Raw genomic sequence first — 18,518 nt, 5'->3', positions numbered from 1 at the left:
CCCATGCCACTAGTGGGCGTTGACGGCGGCTGTCCGGGCACAGGCTGTTGGCACCAGGGGCGTCTGGATGCCGCCGATGCTGAGGGTCCAGTGCGCCGACAGCCGATAGTCGGGCGGCGTCGGGTACTCGTGCTCGTGGAGGGCCTCGGCCTCCTCGAGCGTGAGCGTTGCCCGGCGCCATGTCTCGTCGCCGAAAGCCATGGCGGTCGGGAGGGTTTAGGGCGAGAGGGAGGAGAGGAGGAATGCCGAGTACCCCCGGTGGTTGTTCCTTTTTATCTCGCCGGAATGCGAACCGGCGGACGTGTGAACACGGCGATAATGGACGGGGGCGCGGCCGCGTGGCAACCGGCAGGTTACCGCCATTAAAATCCACTCGGGAGCCGAGGAGGGACCGGTGAGAAACCAGTGGGGCGATTAATTGGTCGCTGACATCGCGGGCCTGCCTCAATAACGCGTTGCGCCGGCACCCCCGCTCCCCCCCCCCCCCCCCCCCGTGGGCTGGGTTCGGCCTGGGGGCGCCGGCTAACTTTTTGGGCCGCGCCGGATGAAAAAACAAATTGGGGAGGCCGGCTGGGTCAGAATTTTCGCGCCGGCGCTCCCCAAGCTCGTTTAGGGGGCCTTAGGGGGGGGGGGGGCTGGAGTTGCTCTTACAAAATCTCAAAATCTCTTTTACCTTTTACGGTGTATAATACTCTCTCCAATCCATATTACTCGTGACATGCGTATTTAAAATAAGTTGCGATAAGTAGCATGGATCGGAGTAGTAATTTTCAGCTGACGCTGATGCATTGGTTGCTGAAACGGTACATCTCCCCTCTCACCGTTTCACTGAACCACCATTGCTGGATGATTAGACTGGACATCTTCCAATCTTAGGTTCTCAGCCAAACAATCTCGTGAGCATGTGTCACGCTTGGGGCAAATCCGAACATCATAGGATGACGTCAACCTAAGCTACAGTAGCGATTGTTTGACAAAGTTCAAATGGATTAGCTATATCCATGTGTATACCTTAGCACCCAACCCATCTGTGTTAACGGAGTTCCAACGAAGGTTGTAAAAACCATGTTTGTGATATTCTTGTTAAGACGAGCGGAAAAAGGTTTCACATATTCATCGGGCCATTCCAATGGCCTAGCTCTCAGACACTGAAACTGAGAGGGTGATTGACAATTGTAGGATCGCTTCGCAAAAAAAAGAGACAATGTAGGAACGAAGCAGATCCGCCTGCTTCGATGGGAATCAGAGACGAACGACAACAACAATATGTGATCTATTGGGCGTGGCAGTTGATTTCTGCACTCTGCAAATTCGGTGGCCACGAGAATCATGCATTGAAAACTTGTTGTGGTAGATTTGAACTTATGTCAAACCTAGGCATGTTCTACTGGTTTTTTTTTTTACAAAGAGGATCACCGATCTATTATTAATCATTGACAGCAGTGCAAGGAGCCGAAAAAGTAATAACAATATGAATAGGTGCTTCGACTACCTAGCGACAGCAACAAGTACTAGAACGAGCCGAATACGGGCCACCGTTTTTGTTAAGGCCCCAAAAAATCAGCACCGGAACAGAAACCATGACCAAAAATGAGAACCATAGATCAGAAGAACCAAACCTGAAACGACACGAACAAACATGAAACCGACCGACATTCAAAAGATTCATTGAAAACCCGAAAAGCCAGCCGGATTACAAGGGATTCGCCCTCCGTCGGAGATAGACACACCACCGGAACAAGAACAGGGTGGGAAGGACATTATTCTGGTTGCAAGATGTCGCCATCACTTCACCATCTTAAAAAAGACATCGAACAATTCTAAAACAAAAGACAAGAGGTCCTTCCACGGGCGAGCGTGAGATCCGCGAGCTAACGGAGGCTGGACAGACCGATGGCAGTGCCGGGAGAGGAGGAGCTGGATGCAGCAGCCGCAGTCGCCTGTAGATCGTGTGGGAGCTGACATAACCGAACAGTTTTTTTCTTTTTCGTTCCCTCTCTTGACACTGGAACCCGACTAATTATGGTCAAGTGAATTTTTTTTGTAGCGGCGCATACATTCAAGAACTACAACGGGTTGAAAATCTCAGCGAAGCGGTTGGTTTAAACTTTGCCGAAGAAATTCTCAAGCAACATAAGGTCGATTTTTTGTTGAATACAACCCGGATGCATTATCGATTAAGGAGGAGAAGTTGTCTGGCCAACCTAAGTTCGACTTATATTGTGCTAAGAAATTCTCAACCAACCTAAAAGTAGACAATAGTTCATTACCTCTGTTTTCGTGTCCTATTTTGCCGCTGCAATCATGACCACATTAAACAGACATTTAGTTCACACACAATGAACAGATAAAACATTTCCGATTTCCATGAGAGCTAAACAGCTTCCCGCGAAATTTAGGCGTTCCAAGCGGACCTACAAACTGCTAATTAAGCAGCACAAAAACCTTACTCAACATCTATATACCACCTATCACGCGAACACACTAGCAAAAAGAAAGAAGAAGAAAAAAAAACGCACACAGAGTACTTAGGAATGGCAAGAAAAGAAGGAAAAAAGGTGAAATTAAGCAATGGCGTGCCTAGCTGGTGGTCTCGAAGTGGCAGAGCCTGTTCTCCGCGAGCTTGGTCCTGTAGGCCGAGGCCTTGTACTCCCGCCACGTGAACTCCCTGTAGCGGCTGCTCCCGCCTTCCCCGACCATCCGCGGCAGCGGCGCCAGCGTCTTCCCCGGCGCCGGCCCGCCGAAGAAGATCACCGACACGCGCGAACGCACGCTGTTCACCATCACCCGGTGCCTCACGCTCCTGAACCTCCCATTCGTCAGAACCTGCATCCCACCACAAATTACATCAAGGATAGGTTAGCATTATATTCAGCAACCAACTTCAGATCGAGAAGGGAGATTGTATTGCAACAACATTGAAACTGTGAGAATGAAAAAGGAAAAGAACAAGGCATTGGCATTGGCATACGCGATCTACTACTCGCTTTGTTTCACTCTCTGTTTTTCAGAGAAAAGGTTGTTGTACCTCAAATCACCTGGCCACAGGACAAAGAAATGACCGCACGATTACCAGTGCCATCTTTCCGTGCCGCCCGTCACCATTGGTACTATATGTCCTTCACGTGTTTAAACTTTTACACGGCTTTATTTTGAAAAAAAGATCCTGAGCAATGACCCCGACAGATTTGCATGTTTGACAATCCACTAACAGCTTGCAGGGCAGCTTGGTTCCCAAAAGGCTGGCTAAGCGGGGCATGCAAATGACACACTGACGTCCACACAATATAATTACTCAATGCATGGACCCCCGGCTCAGACGACATTGTGTTCAAACTTCAAACAACAACTCTTGTGGTGACTCGAAAGAAAGAAAATAAACAATGTGGTTAATTTTGTAGTTCCTCCATTCTAAATTAACTGACGTGGAACAAATCCACGTTATCTAATTCGGGACGGAGCAGTAGTACCTGCAAGGCGTCGCCGACGTTGACGAAGAAGGAGGTGTGGTCGGGCGGGACGGAGACCCAGGTGCCGTCCCGCAGCGCGATCTCGAGGCCGGAGGTGGCGTTGGAGCGGAGCACGGAGATGATCTGGGGGTCCGTGTGCTCGCCGAACCCGGTCACCCTGCCATTGCCACCGTGCTGAAGCTGCTGCTTCAGCTCGGGCCGCGGCGCCGGCGGGTAGTGGTTCACCCTTAGCATGGAGTCGCTGTCCTCCTCCAGGACCAGCCTCGTGAACTCGTCCTTCTCCATGCCCAGCGCTTCCGCCATCAGCTCCAGCACCTCGCAGGTCATCCTCCGCACGGCCACCGTGTACTCGTCCAGAAGTTCCCTGCAGGCAGCGGCGGCCACACAAAAATTTCTTCTTAATTTGTCAACACTGACTGACTAACAACAGTTAACTGAGGTCGCTGGCACTTGTTCCCGACGTTTCTCTGCCATGTCGAGTCGAGCACAGGTGGTCATGGGCGAAAAGGTGGTCATTATTCGTCGAGGCCAGCTCCCTGTAGGCCATCAAACATGCATGGGGGGGGCGCTCCTGGCTGCACACGTGCGCCAACTTGGAAGAAAAAGAAAGACTTGATCCAACGTCGCGGAAACCACACGTGACGGACGGCAAAGTTTTTATATTATTTCCGCTTTTTTCAATACCTTTGGCGAAAACCAAACCTTTTGCCAAAAGAGAAACGTGGATAAGAACAGTGAGTAGTATGATGAGAGGCATGGATGAGCATCAGAATCGAAGATCCATGTGGATCGATCGGTTTTTGCTGCACATCTCTTCAAAACTCTTTTCCTTCTATTGGTGCTTGAACTTATACAAACATTTTCATTGCCTGGCTTGAATATTGCATTTTTTAGGGCTTTTAGAAAGATACACAAAGGTAGATCTGGCTATAGTTTGAAAGCAGAATGAGGGTGACCAGACGGGCGAGTGTGGGAGAGATTCAGATTCTCTCTACTGTTGCTGGTGCTACAGATATTGCACGTGCTACTTGCGGCGCGTCTTTTCACCAGCCGTGTTTACTCGTAGAGATACACCGTGTGATAAAAATGCGCCGAATAGTCAAATATAGGAGTACTTATGATTATACTCATGTGAGGGAATGTGCTGTAGATCTAAGAAAGATCCATCAGACGAAAAGGCGAAAAGGTGACGGATGAGAGATTTAGTGCCTACATTCCAGCTCGCACAATGACTCGTAGTCTTTGTTTGGTCAGACAGTCTTGCGCTATGACCTGTATGCTTTGTTTGGTCAGACAGTTGTTTTATTGAGCCTGTCTTAAGGCAAAGAGGGCCGGGACCAATCCATCATGCGTTTTCCCTCTATTATTATTTAAAGACGAAACAGAAAGGAAGAATGAAAACTCCCTATGTTAAGCCTGTTTTTTTGGCGGTAATAATAGTTGTAGTAATAGCAGGCCCTATGTTAAGCCGGTTTTTTTGGCGGTAATAATAGTTGTAGTAATAGCAGGCCCGTATATTAGCAAGGGCAGTCTGGACGACCGCACAGGGCCCCGGAAAAATTAGGGTCTCAAATTTTACTTAACTCAGTACTAGTCACGTACTTAATATGAGCGCACGGAGATAAAAGGAAAGAAAACCACAATAGTGATCTGATTTCCGGTCAGGCCAGCTAGGATAAAGAACATAACAGCCTAGGCCCATAAATCCACAATAGCCCATTAGGTTGAATCAACGCATATTTAGCTACTGCTACTTACTCCGCGCGACGCGCCGTTTTCTGTCCGATTGATTCGTCTATTGGGATCGTCAATTTGACACGGACAAAAACAGTGATCTATGGCCATCAGACTAGATTATTTAGGGCCTAGTTTTGTATTTTGTACGGGGCCTCAAATTCTCAGGGACGGACCTGAGTAATAGTTTAGCCGTTTGGTCAAGATCTGATTAAGGCTCGAGCGTAGACCGAGGCCGAGACTGATGCCACATTTCCAAGTCTCCATTTTTACGAGGAAGGTCTGGACATGTCTCTTTCACCGACCTTCGAAACATGTAAATCACCAGCAACAAGGAAACTAAACGCGTAGTAATCGCAGCACCTCTTGTGTTCGAAAGGGATTCCACGTATATTAATGACCATTACGCGTCATAAACGCGTAGTAATAGCGATTCACAACGTAGAGCAGAGCAGAGGAGGGTGCACTGACCGGAAAGCGCAGAGCGACGCCGAAGACGGCACCGGCAATGGCGCGCCGGCGGCGGTGACGCCCAGCAGGAGGTACTCGACCCAGCCGAGGTCGCCGTTGCTGCCGATCCGCTTGCTCGCGTACCCGAACGGGCTGCTGCCCGCGGCCGCGGCCGCCGGCGCCATCGCCATCGCCATCGCCGCCTCCTTCTCCCGCTGCGGGAGCGCGAAGAAGTCCGCGGCCGCGGCCTCGACGCGCGCCAGGAGGCCGGATGCCACGCCGTGGCCCGTCACCTTGAAGAACCCGTGCTCCTCGCACGCCGCCGCCACGGCTTTCGCCGCGGCAGCCCGTCCTGCCGCGGAGCCGCCGGCCCCCGCCGCGGCAAGGTCGATCTCCGGGACGTCGGCCAGAGGCGGCGCCGCCTTCTGCACCGCCGGGAGCGCGATCTGCTCCAGCTCGCCCTGGGCAAGAACCACCATGGTTTATAAAAACAGATGAACAGAACAGAGTGTTATAGGCTCTAGCGTGTATCGAAGAAAGAAACAGAGGAGAGGAGCAGAGGAATTGGTTTGAGAGGCCGGGTGGGTTGAAGAGGGAAGGCGTGGCGTCTCTTTATATAGGCGTGGCGGCGTGGTGGGGGAAGAGAGGTCAGTGCAGAGGTGCAGAGGTGCGTGTATCAGCAGTGCATGACATGCTGTAATGAAGGCCTGACAGTTAGCTGTCTTTGCGAGGATACAGTGCACTGTAGCGGTATCCTGCAAAAGGCGAATTGAAGGCGCTCTATCTATCATGACAGCAGCGTCAAAATAAGATCTTCGCAGGGCTGTCCTAGATAAATCTAGACACACTTAACTCCTTGGTTCACTCGTGTGGACTGTTATATTGGTATTAGATTGATACGAAACGGAGGCAATTTTTCGAAGCTGGGAAACACGTTGAGGAGAGGCTCTGGATCATCGAGACAACAACCGGTGATGCCTTACACGGCAGATTCTCAGTACTAGTCCTACTAGTGCTCCATCGATGCCCCCAACTGACAAAACGAAAATATCCTGTACAGGCATGCATGCGTGGCATCTTAATAAATATCGCAATGAGATGAACCCGCCCGGCCATGCCGGTGCTGGCCGCTGGAGATGCGCTCGTTATTACGAGCACGTTCGCTCGTCACCCCGGGGTCCCTTTCCTTCCATTTTTCCTTTCTAGAAAGGGGCAAAGGGCAACGGTACGTGCTGCAGTCCCGTTTTTTACGATATCCTCGATAGCCCCTCGACAGGAGGCCGCCGGCCGCGGCGGCGGCAGGATGGGAGGCCCACGGCCCACGTCGCGCCGCGCCGCTCAGCTCGCCGCGTGGCGCGGCTCCGACGGGGCGCCTCTTTCGCGATCGTGTCTGGGAAGCCTCGCCGGTGGGCTGCGATTGCGGCATCGCGCCACACTGTGGTCCCTTGGCTCATCATCGCCTTGCATTCGTGTCCCGTACCACGTCAGGAGCTGGAGCGGGGTCCTCCTGTTCTTGGGACGCGTGGCCGCTGACGCGTTGCCCAAGCCGGGAAGGAGGCGCCTGCCGCGCGTCCGTTCTCCCGGGTTGGTTCTCCCGGGCTCATCTACCGCAGGGGTTCATTTTCTTCTTCTTGTGACATTTTGCACAGCATAAAACGGAACAAGCAAGCTCTCATGCTTCAAACTGAAATTTTGAGCAAATGTTGTAGTACATGCACCAGGCTAGCATACTTGGCAGAAACAATATATGGACTGATTTATAAACGCACACCGAGTCAAATGTTACGAAGCAATTGTAGCACACTTTTGACATGATTTGTTGCAACCACACATTGTCATGTTTCTTCGTGCTCGCTTACATGCAAAGCGCATCCATACGATGCATCTACAGGATAGGCAGTTCAAACAATATTTTCCGGTCCAATTGGACCCTGAAATTGAGTCGACGTAAGGAACTATGGATTAAGATCTAAACCGAGCCCAACTGATATGGAGTCGAGCTGTTCTCACCGCTGCATAGTTTGTTGAAGGCCACGCCCTAGACCGTAGTCATCGCGTCCTTTACTTTTACGTGTGGTTATAAAATTTTGACTACTTCACAACCACTGTGTCTAGGGAGTTCTCTCGGGAAAAAGAGATGGAAAATGACACATGTGACGGACAAGAGGTTATAGAATAATGGATTAATGGCAATAGTCCAAGATATGAACACTGCAGAACCAGAAAACTCAATTATACAAATTAAAGACATCAAATTATATAATGACAAGAAAATCAGTTTGATGAACCCATCAATTTGCATAAATCTTAATGAAGGTGCAAGAATGAAAAAGTACAGTACACCGGTGCAATCATCAACACATTTTACACAGAAATAAAGCAGTTCGGGAGAGCATAAAAAATATTCTGCAATCTGACAACTGAAGAACTTCCAGAATGCATAGGCAAGAAAAATAGCAGTGATTCATGTGTTCACAAAGGCACTGAAAGTGCAAGAATGCCGAATCAAAGAGTTACTTATGTATACATCAAAGAGTTTCTAGAGGATGTAGTTACTGTTCTGTTAGTACACACGATGAACAAACTGCATTGTTCCGAACACTCTAATTTCATCTGTCACAACCTCATAAGAAAGTTCATTTCTACTCCCTCCGTCCTGAAATAACTGACGTGGATTTGTATATATTCTTAATTCTTATACAAATCCAAGTCATGTTTAAGTACACACGATGAACAAACTGCATTGTTCCGAACACTCTAATTTCATCTGTCACAACCTCATAAGAAAGTTCATTTCTACTCCCTCCGTCCTGAAATAACTGACGTGGATTTGTATATATTCTTATTTCTTATACAAATCCAAGTCACTTATTTCAGTTAGGGGGGAGTATATAAAAACATCTAGGCCATGTGGAGCAGAAACTTGGACAGCAAATACAACATTTACAAGTTACAGACTACAAAGAATGCATAGGCCAATCAGTATCAGGTATTTGTGGTCTATTTGTGGGGCACTCCAATGCCCTTATGCAGACAGTATGTTAAATAACAAATCACCTGATGCAATACTATGTGAAAGGATAGCTACAGCTCGGGGGAAATACGGAAGACTTTTACGAAATAAGCCAAATGCGGCATTAGAACTGAGCCAAAGGCATATTTGTGACTGAGCTTAATGCACACTTCACTAAGTGGCTCACAGTTAATTCAGAATTGAACCTATAAAAGCGAAGTGAAGCGGCACTATCATTCAACAGATAATCATATTTAAATGAAACTCTGCAGGTTCTACGGGAATTTCAGATAGTTCTAAAAATACTGCTAACTCTAACTCCCTAAATAATGCTGGTGCAGTAAGCAGAAAATACTGGTCTTGGCTATTCCAAAACTAGAAATGGTCAGCGGTATCAAGATGCAGTGCAGATAAACTAAGGTATCATAAAGTTATACAAAAATCCATGGTGTCTGCTAATGTAATAGGATGTTGGTTAACCAAATTGATCCAATTTGAAGATATTAGTGTATTCGGAGAGAACCAAGCATTTTTTTTAACATACCCTCCATAATACAGAGCAAGCTGCAGATGCTAATTAATGGAAAAAAGAACTGTGTATGAGCAACAACTGGAGATGATAAGACACTTAAAAATCATAGTTGCACTCACCAGGTAAGCGCAGACCAACTTGGGGAGGTATTGAATAAGAGGGTGGAATGGATGACACATGATTGTATATATAATGAAGATACAAGCTTGGTGCCGGAGATAAAACCTTGCTGTTACCACTAATTAATTTCAAAATTGTAAGTTTTGGATTGCACAGTTTAGAGAAGATTCACGACCTTCCAACAAATACAAGTACATATCTCCAGATCCAACTATTAAGATGACACATCTGTGAGCTTGCTTCCAAGAATGATCTTGACGCCGCTTCAAGCATGTGCAGCACAAGCATCCAGAAGGCTACTGGTATATAATTGTCTCTCACTGTTCCAGCCTGGCTGGCCGCAAACGTATTTCTCGCATTTCTCACATTTCTGTTAGTTGACTTTTATAATAATAGTACACTAAGTACACCAGTGTTGGAAGCTATACGGTATTTGAGACCTGTATTGAAGACCGAATGACCGGAAGTGGATGAGCCTCTGTATTGAATACATACTTATCTAGTGGAAGAATATTGCTTTCACCAAACAGCAAATACAAGTACTTCAATGTTTCACCAAGGAAGAAAGTTTCCATCTTGTCTCTCCTAGGAGGAGGTAAGCTTGTGACATCATCCAATGATGTATAACCACCAGAATCAACTTTTGTATACTTCTCAAAGGCCTGAAAAATTTGCCAACCCCACTCCCTATACCTGTGCAGGAAAACAGGAAAAAATAATAAGAAAAAACTGGAATGATGCAACTTAAAAGACGTCAGCCTGAAGATTATAAAAGACCACAAAAAACTTACTTTGGATCCTCTGTGATTCTATATAAAACAAATAACGATTCCACAGTCTCTGGGCGTAAAAGATTGTGACGATCAAGTGGCTTGATTGTGATGTCACTAATATATTGAGAACTTCTGTTCCCACCATCAGGCCCACCTTCAGGATTCCCCTGTAACATCCAAACTCAAAATAGATGTTAAAACATACGAAAGATAAAAGGTTACTGGATACTTCAGGATAATTCATAGCCCACTGAACTGCTTACCTCGGTGTGAAAATAAGCAATTTCAGGAGCAAGTCCAGTAGATGTCACAAAGTACATTTGAACACAAGTTTTAGCCAGATCTTCAGCAAGCTGTAGATTTTCAATGTCTTCGTTAGTTAGAAGATTACTTTCGGCAGCCTTCTTCTTGGTGATACCCTTTGTTGCACCCAGAGCAAGGGTACCAGGAAGGAAACAAACCTACAGAATAAAGACATGAAATCATGAACCTCTCTAGGAGGACTGGATAGTGCACATTACAAGTGGGTTCCAAGAGGTTGCTAGGAAAAGAAAGGAAAGCAAGAAGATGAGGATCTCATCAGTGGGAGAAAAGATAGACGCTTAGAGTCGCATACCAGGTGGTCCATTTTAGGGCTAAAAGCACCATTCCGCCCATGGGGAAGCTCCCCAACAAAAACCAATCCATTTGGAGTAGTTTTTTGAACAAGAAGATGCTTGACCCCTCTCATCGCTTCCGTATACATTTCAAATAGGTACTTCAAACTAGTGTTACGATAATGTTCATGCTGAACCCAAACTTTTAATAGGTACTCATAGTAACTGTCACCACGAGATCCTAGTCGAATATTTTCTCCACTAAATTGACCAGAATGGGGACTGCATAAAATAAGGGAATAATGAGAACGTAATAATTTCTTCCACAATCTAATTTTTCTTATTTACAAGAAAAATGCAACCAAATATGATGACAGAAAAATTAACATAGTTGCAAATATAGGCTTGAAGCAATGCATACTTGATGTAAATGGGCACAAGACCCTCCACTGTTGGCAGTTTTCGCATATGCTCTAGCACCTTCATTGTCTCCATGTCATACTTTGAATCTCCGGATATTCTGCTAAGGTAACTGAACTCCATTTGCAGTGTTGTAGCCTCAGAGGTACTGCTTAAGCCATCAGGAGCCGCATGTGCAGAGCGATCACGAAGAACAACATCACTAAAAGGTATAGCTGTTGGGCTTGATGTAAAAGCTACTAATAATCTGTCTGCTAAGTCCTTTGAGATTTCCAAAATACGGTCTGTATTAGTCTTGTTAGGTGTTACTGGTATACCGGAATCACCTCCTCCTGCTTGGTCTCCACCACTCAAATGATACGCACTAAGAAGTCCCCCCAAGACACGGATAGTAGTTTCAAATAAATTGACCTGTCCCTTCTCGCTGATCTTTTTCATTAGATTATCTTCAATCCATTTTGATGCTTCAGACACAACATCATCAGCGCCCATTATTATTGCAGTGTCTAAAGAATCCACAACAGTAGCACCTAGACCTCCTAATCCATCTATACCTCTGCGACTCAAAGGCATAAGCTCATCATAACCCATTGCATAATTTTGGTACCCGGACCATGCATGTTTGAATGCTTCTTTGACTTTCTTCTGCCTGGATGTCCATTCAGACGAAGGAGACTGGTTAAGTACTGAACTATTTTTATATATTTCATTAGGAGGAAGACGCGGAGGTAGCCTTGGTGGTTTTCTCCAAAATGTACGAATATTGGGAGAACTTTTACTGGCATGTTTACTCCCAACTTCTTTGTCATGGAGCTCACCGGATACAAAACCCTCTGAACTTTTGTGCACAACCAAGTATATTAAGCCAGAAACCATTAAAAGGCTCAAGAACTTCCCAAGGGTGAACTTTCCACATTGGTACTTGCTACTCTTAGTAATAAGAGCCTGAGTAACCATCTGCACAGGAGAACAGAAATAAGAAACCTTAGAGGAAAGAACTAATAAGCCCATAACAACAAAGCATATACATTTCATATTCCAAGAAATGGAAAGTATTGTGGATTAGCTTAAAAATAGCTACATATATGATCCAATCATCAGAAAGAATGAACATATAGTTGTTGGCTGTTAAATTACAACATTTTCTGGAAGATGCAGTGTATAAAACGAGGTTAACACACCATAGAAAGTCTTATTTAAGACAACCAAACCAAAAATGTGTAGGCTTCAGTCCAGTGTATCTAAGAAATTTCAACCAGCGTTCAAAGTAATATTTATTACGGTATATCAGCACATGTTTTCAGACGTTGCGGATTTTATAGAACTAGTTCAAAGTTTAATGACCAGATTGGCTGATTCATAAGAACAGCAAGCTTTGGTATGACATGGTTATAGCATTCAATTAACTGACATTATCTCACTCCAGTAAAGGTAAGGCACAGAAGTTTTGATCCATGGGAACCATGCGATTCGAGCGACAACCAATGGAGATTATTAGGACAACATACCACGATTATTTCTGCCAGTACTATACGAACAATTTGAATTCTTCACTGTTAATGACCACAAAACCGCCAAATAATTACCTTAGGAACCTCAAACAGATCTAGAAACCAAGAGCAGCAGCTCAAGACCCCACGCTACAGAGATCCAAACAGCCCGTCAGTACGTTCAATCCATTCCAAACCTAAGGGATAGACCACCATGCCAACCAAAACGAACTCGGCACTAGGTAAGCCCACAGATCCCAGGTCACGAACCCAGTAAAGTAACCAAATTTCCGCACTCTCAGCTCCACGAACAAACATAAACCGATTGAAACACCTAATGGAATCTAGCCGCCGCAACGCACGGGTCCGAGATGACCGCAGTAAATGCCATGCGGACCTGTGGCAAAAGGAGATGGGGGCCTGGATCGCGAGAACCTTGAGGCGAGATCGGTGGCGGGACTTGGCGTTGTCGTAGGCGCCGCCATCGACATCGCGCATCGAGTAGGGGAGGGGGCCGGAGCCGCCGCTCATCCGGGCTGAAACAGGATTATAGAAGCTTCTGGAGGGATGGGGCTGAGGGCCGCGCGCGAGATCCGGGAGGGAGGGAGATGCGAGGGGAAGCGGCCGCAGGCGGGACAGACGGGGCAGAGAGTTCGTCCGGCACAAATGAAGTTTTGCGACGAATTTTGGTTCCAATATTAAAATTCCATTCATATTGCTATCTTTGTTTTTTCGCAAACATTCATATTTCTATCAACTACCTGTTTTCATATATAAGAGGTTCTAATTTTGTCCAATGTCCAAAAAAGTTTAATTTTGACCGATTTTATATTTAAGACTAGATGGAGTAAATTCTTAATATTCTCACTCTTCGTAACACACTTTTTTACGTGCAACACATGAAGTCTGTTTGTAAAGTTTTTTTATTGAATTAGGGATTTTATTGACAGAATGAATCGTAGTTAACTATGATCGTTAACAATAAGCATCAATGCTCCGGGTGACACAAGGTGCAACACCGCTGCCTCAACACTTATCTTAGAAATTTGTGCAAAGTCTTGAACTATGTTACTATAAGGGCATCCTCAACGGTTGATTTTTAGTACCTGTACTATGCTATCCACCTCATCTCTATTTTTGCTATATCTTCTTTCTCTCTCCTAATATAATATTCTGGAAGAGTTTTTGTATGTTGAGGTCCTACTTGTCATACTCTATTTGCTCTAGCTCTTTTCTTGGTACCAATGCTGCTACCGTTACTTCTGCAGCATACAGCATATCACATCATTTTCTACCTCTCTCCTCCATCTCAGCAAAAGGGGTGAACTGGAGCATGAAGTACCGGCTAAAGTATTCCTATTGGAGATGCTCTAACATCCCATACTCCCTAAAGAAAGTCAATCAAAATGTCGTCAACAAATAATAATCACACATGTTGCAGAAAATGTCCATACTTGATCTATCCCGATATGAATTCTTCAGTCCCGAGTAAGTCCAACACAACTGGACTCAACCACCCATGACATATATGCGTCCATGTCCAAAGCAACCTGCAGTCTAGTCTTCATGCCAGTCTCCGCTTCCGACGGGCATCGATCAAGCTCCTGCCACGCAAACAAGTGACAACAGGACCTCTTCCTTGCAATTGCGGATCACACACCAGACGGTCGTAGTTCTTCTTCCAGCCCTTAGCTACTTTGTTAGCACTTATTTCTAATCGATAGGGTCGAAACTTGTATCCGAGTTCAGCTTCGTCCATCCCTTCATTACTTTGATAGCTCTTCTTTCTAATCGATAGTCTCCACGTACCATGGATGGGTTATTGGATGATCGGATTTCGATGTTATTAGTAGGTAGACAGTTTCTTATATGAAATCTTATTACTCTCTCTGATCCAAAATAAGTGTTTCAAGTTTGAACTAGTTTTGAACTAAGCCCAGGTCAAAACTACGACACTTATTTTGGATTGGATGTAGTAGTTGCTAAAGTTTTCTTGGTTATGTAATTTGAATCTACTGATGCAAAGAGAATACGACGACACTTGTATTTCTGGTAGGCAACACGTGGCATGGTGATTCACCAACCTATTCTTGTCAAACGCGGTTCGTCGTGGCGGTCAAGTGTCAACTCCCCACCCCAAGAACCCCGTCCGTCCCCCCCGCGCTTCGCTCGCTCCACACTCCCCAACACACCATGCAACCAACCAGCCCCTTCAAAATCAAAACGCTCTCTCCCCCTTCCATCCACGCACCGCCCAATCTACCTCACCTCGGCTCCCCGACAAGACATGCCGTCAGGACCGTCGCCGCCGCTGTCGTCTTCGGGCGCCGCGCCTCCGGGCACCGGCGCCATGTCCACCACGGACAGCCGCGAGGAGGCCACGGCCGGCTGCCTCCCGGCCGACCAGTCCTGCTTCGCGCTGGTCTCGGCAGCAGGGGGCGCGCCGGCGTATGCCTCGCGCCGCGCCGCCGCCCGCGCGTGCTGCACCACCACCTCCTACATCGTCGTCCTCGGCATCAGCTTCGGCTCCCTCCTCGCCATCCTCGTCATCCTCTGCGTCATCCGCTGGTACCTCGTGCACCGCTCCGCGCGCCAGCAGGAGGAGGAGCTCGAGGCGGCGTCGGCTCCCGCGCCGGGAGGGCTCGCCAAGAAGCGGGCCGCGGGGCTCGACGCGGACGCCATCGCGGCGCTGCCCGAGTTCGTGTATCTGAAGGAGGACGGGGTTAGCGGCGAGGAGGAAGAGGCGGAGTGCGCGGTGTGCCTGGCCGTGATGGCGGAAGGGGAGGCGGCGCGGCGGCTGCCCAGGTGCATGCACGTCTTCCACCGGGGCTGCGTCGACGTCTGGCTCAGGGAGCACTCCACGTGCCCGGTCTGCCGCGCCGAGGTGCTCGTCGTCAGGCCCGCCGGAGGGGAGTGCGCCAAGAAGGAGCATGAGGGCAGCACGTCGCGGCCGCTCGCCCCACCGCCGGTGGTGAGCGGCGACGGCGAGAGGGACCTGGAAGCGCAGCAGTATTAATTTGGGTTCGGCTCGTAGGAAGTATGGTTGTTAATTTCTTTTCTTTTTTTCATTTTCTTTTGCGTGTGTGTGTTCGTACTTCGTAGCTTTAACATGTAGGGCGTGTGTGGTTGGGAATTATTAGTGACTGGTGAGAGTTATTGGCAGGAGGATGCTTGTAACTGCTGTAGCATTGTATATGAAAATAAATTAGAAGGGAATGTGTATGAAAATAAATTAGTACAAGGGATTGGAAAATGCACATTTCGAGTTGGCGGAGGATGTCTCAAATTTTGATTAAATTTGAATGCATATATACGCTAAGTTATGTCTAGATACATCCAAATTTTAACAAACTTGAGACATCTTTTGTTGGACGGAGCGAGTATCATATTATCTTTTGGACACACGGATTACATTAATTGTAAAAGCATTTTACACTCGCATACGCCACCATTTGGTGCTCGATTAGCTAGGGATGGAGTTTTGAGATTTTCATTGACTCGATCTCTTGTCACAGAGGCACACAATGGTAATTATTGAAATCAAAACAATAAGAATTTCGAAAATTTCTCGTGATCGGGAGAATTTCACTATCAATAACACTACAACCTAGTAGTATTGACTTATGCCCATTTTAATGATTTTAAAATCCTGTTTGACTTGTCAGAAATATTTAGAGAAAATAAATAGAGATAAAAAATAGAGTAAGGAAAAACTAATTAACATATCATACATGGTTGAGACTTACACAAGACAAAACTACATGAATTGCTAAGAAGAGAAAATCCAAGAAACTGTGGGATGAGGACAAAGGAAGGAACAGGAGGGTCTTACAAGAGAAAAGTTCCCCGTCGGTAGAGATGGTGACAGAGACAAAGAAGTTGTCACACCAGCAATATTGAGCTCGCGCCCCATGTCATGCGAGAGCGGGTGCAGTTGTCGCCTCCAGGTCACAAGAGAGAGAAGGCTTTGGGTCGCGCTGCCCACCACCTTCGTGCTGCCGCAACTTTTCGAACCGATCCGTTAGGCCGTGATTAAATCCCCGGCTTCCTTCTCACTCCTGCAAGTTTTTGGGGGTCGATGTGACGTCCGACGAGTGGGGTCCACCTGTAAAAAAAACTAGCAAAACCGCAAACCATCCGGTTTCGGGTTGACTGAGACAATTTGACGTTAACTGTGGTTCAACGACACGACTGGCCCAAAAACTAGGTTTTGTGAAATTTACTCTTTTTTTTACAATCCAAGGGGGCTTAGGGGCTGTTTGGTTTTAAGCCAACGTCGACCACGCCAAAATATTGGCTGGGCAGGTTATTTGGACACCGTTTGGTATATCACCAAATATTTGGTTAGCCCGGCCCAACCAATGTCTGCCCGTGCGATTCTCGCCAATTAAGGGGCGGGTGAAGGGTGGCGGAATCGTCCGTCAAATAATTGGCTGCCAACTCCTTTTGTTCATTCTCTGTCGGTTCTCTCGCGCAGTTCGATATGGTAGTTTCCGCGACCAGAAATTGATCAAATCTTGACCTTTCTATTAACCAAATCAAAGCACAAAAAAAGATCTGGTAGTTTTCGCCACCAGAACCAGATGCAGAGCTTCCGCCGGAGTTTGGTTCTCGTTGATGAAGGGAACGCGCGGCGGCCGGCGGGGGGGTGGAGAAGATTGCCGTCGCACGGCGGCACTGAAGAGGGTACGATGTCCGCATCTGGACAACCCAGATTAGCCGAGGATGCATGATGCATCAGAATCGGAGCAGTACTGCTTCGTTGGTAGGGACTATCCAGATGGATTCGTGTTTTTCTTTACTGGTCGATGCTGACGATATGGCTGTATGTTTAGAACCTACCTAGGTCTCTTTTTCTAGCCATATAAAATAGAAACTAAAAGGTTGGTTCTACAGTATATTTTTACCAACTTATACGTATTGTTTGTGCTCTCAAAAAACTTATACGTATTTTTTTCCATGCTACTGTTTGTACAACAAATGTCAAAGTACTGCTGCTCTAATCTATTACAATATATTAAATTGGAATCGGTGGTGATGGGTGGGCACCGTTGGTCGGTGTTGGTTGGTCAACTTCGTTAAAATTACAATCAATATGCCACTGCCCCTTATTTTCTTTCCCTCCCGCCTTATTCACGATTTCAGTAGCAGAAATTCTACGGTTTAGATTTACCGAAAGTTATCGTACGGTCCAAATTTGTCACAACAGAATACGAACAGTCCTAAAATAAATCAATCTCCTTACCATGAAATCCAAAATTCTTCGTATCCATCTCAGTATGGAAATCAATCCGAACCCAAACAAAAAATCTCGGTATCAATCTCAGTATGAAAATCAATCCAATCGAAAAATCAATGTCCAGACTTCGCCTCCATCGGCTCGTACTTGATACACTTTCCGTTGTTCCGTAGCATCCCACGGATTCTTTTGCTAGTTAGCAATTAAATAGCAACAGTACTGTTACTTACTTTTAACCATGCTACTGCATGTTTTACAAAGAACGTTTCATCATGACAATTTTTTTTGTCTCACCATATACTCTCGGTTCAAACTAAACAAAAAACCTGCTAACCTAAGGTAGTTGAAAGTTTGGAAAATGAATAGGTTGCAAACCAAATGGAGGCCAAACCAATTTGCCAAAAAATTGGCAGGTTTCATTGGAACCAATCCAAACGAAATGAACTCATCAAAATTTTGGTTGTGCCCTCACTTTGGTCATGCCAAATATTTGGTAAGACTGATTAGAACTCAAACCAAACATACCCTTAGGTCCTGAGCGGACATCTCAGCCCATTCGTTACAACTGAAGACAAAATTGCAGATTCATCCCCGGTTGGGGCGATCCACAAGAATTGAGCTTAAGCGGACTCGTCTCCCGGATAAACTGGGCTTCAGTCAGCTTACCTACAAAGTGTGTGA

The 18,518-nt window shown here is 46.4% G+C and overlaps 3 protein-coding genes across 4 annotated transcripts; 1 reads left to right on the top strand and 2 right to left on the bottom strand.

Annotated features, from left to right (window-relative positions):
• Positions 1–2,329: 2,329 nt before the first annotated feature.
• LOC100821200 (gibberellin 2-beta-dioxygenase) lies at positions 2,330–6,448 on the bottom strand. Its single transcript, XM_003568699.4, has 3 exons — positions 5,676–6,448; positions 3,471–3,834; positions 2,330–2,826 (listed from the first exon to the last, which is right to left on the bottom strand). The coding sequence occupies exons 1-3, from the start codon at positions 6,131–6,133 to the stop codon at positions 2,581–2,583; spliced, it is 1,068 nt and encodes a 355-aa protein (XP_003568747.1). The 5' UTR covers positions 6,134–6,448; the 3' UTR covers positions 2,330–2,580.
• A 2,900-nt stretch (positions 6,449–9,348) lies between these two features.
• Positions 9,349–13,276, bottom strand: LOC100820902 (mannosyl-oligosaccharide 1,2-alpha-mannosidase MNS3). 2 transcript variants are annotated; one of them, XM_003568698.4, is made up of 6 exons: positions 13,034–13,276; positions 11,110–12,065; positions 10,709–10,970; positions 10,356–10,553; positions 10,111–10,259; positions 9,349–10,012 (listed from the first exon to the last, which is right to left on the bottom strand). In XM_003568698.4, the coding sequence occupies exons 1-6, from the start codon at positions 13,127–13,129 to the stop codon at positions 9,742–9,744; spliced, it is 1,932 nt and encodes a 643-aa protein (XP_003568746.1). In that variant the 5' UTR covers positions 13,130–13,276; the 3' UTR covers positions 9,349–9,741. The 2 variants fall into 2 exon arrangements, with proteins under 2 accessions (XP_003568746.1, XP_010231605.1); XM_010233303.3 differs by lacking the exon at positions 13,034–13,276 and adding an exon at positions 12,996–13,017.
• A 1,547-nt stretch (positions 13,277–14,823) lies between these two features.
• LOC100831939 (RING-H2 finger protein ATL39) lies at positions 14,824–15,839 on the top strand. The gene has a single exon (XM_003566378.4). It carries the CDS (start codon positions 14,886–14,888, stop codon positions 15,612–15,614), a length of 729 nt encoding a protein of 242 aa, XP_003566426.1. The 5' UTR covers positions 14,824–14,885; the 3' UTR covers positions 15,615–15,839.
• The last annotated feature ends 2,679 nt before the right edge of the window (positions 15,840–18,518 follow it).

Source organism: Brachypodium distachyon, chromosome 2, assembly GCF_000005505.3.
Source record: "Brachypodium distachyon strain Bd21 chromosome 2, Brachypodium_distachyon_v3.0, whole genome shotgun sequence".
Taxonomy (NCBI): Eukaryota; Viridiplantae; Streptophyta; class Magnoliopsida; order Poales; family Poaceae; genus Brachypodium; species Brachypodium distachyon.
This window is presented reverse-complemented; position numbering and strand designations above follow the sequence as displayed.

What these genes read in the sequence shown, in the direction of transcription:
- LOC100831939 (XM_003566378.4), top strand. Translation starts at nt 14,886, where the DNA reads ATGCCGTCAGGACCGTCGCCGCCGCTGTCGTCTTCGGGCGCCGCGCCT.
- LOC100821200 (XM_003568699.4), bottom strand. Translation starts at nt 6,133, where the DNA reads ATGGTGGTTCTTGCCCAGGGCGAGCTGGAGCAGATCGCGCTCCCGGCG. An exon ending in GCGTCGCTCTGCGCTTTCCG is followed by an intron (nt 3,835 to 5,675) that starts GTCAGTGCACCC and finishes CGCTGCCTGCAG; the next exon opens with GGAACTTCTGGACGAGTACA. An exon ending in ACGTCGGCGACGCCTTGCAG is followed by an intron (nt 2,827 to 3,470) that starts GTACTACTGCTC and finishes GGTGGGATGCAG; the next exon opens with GTTCTGACGAATGGGAGGTT.
- LOC100820902 (XM_003568698.4), bottom strand. Translation starts at nt 13,129, where the DNA reads ATGAGCGGCGGCTCCGGCCCCCTCCCCTACTCGATGCGCGATGTCGAT. An exon ending in GCCCTAAAATGGACCACCTG is followed by an intron (nt 10,554 to 10,708) that starts GTATGCGACTCT and finishes TTTATTCTGTAG; the next exon opens with GTTTGTTTCCTTCCTGGTAC. An exon ending in TTGCTTATTTTCACACCGAG is followed by an intron (nt 10,260 to 10,355) that starts GTAAGCAGTTCA and finishes TGGATGTTACAG; the next exon opens with GGGAATCCTGAAGGTGGGCC.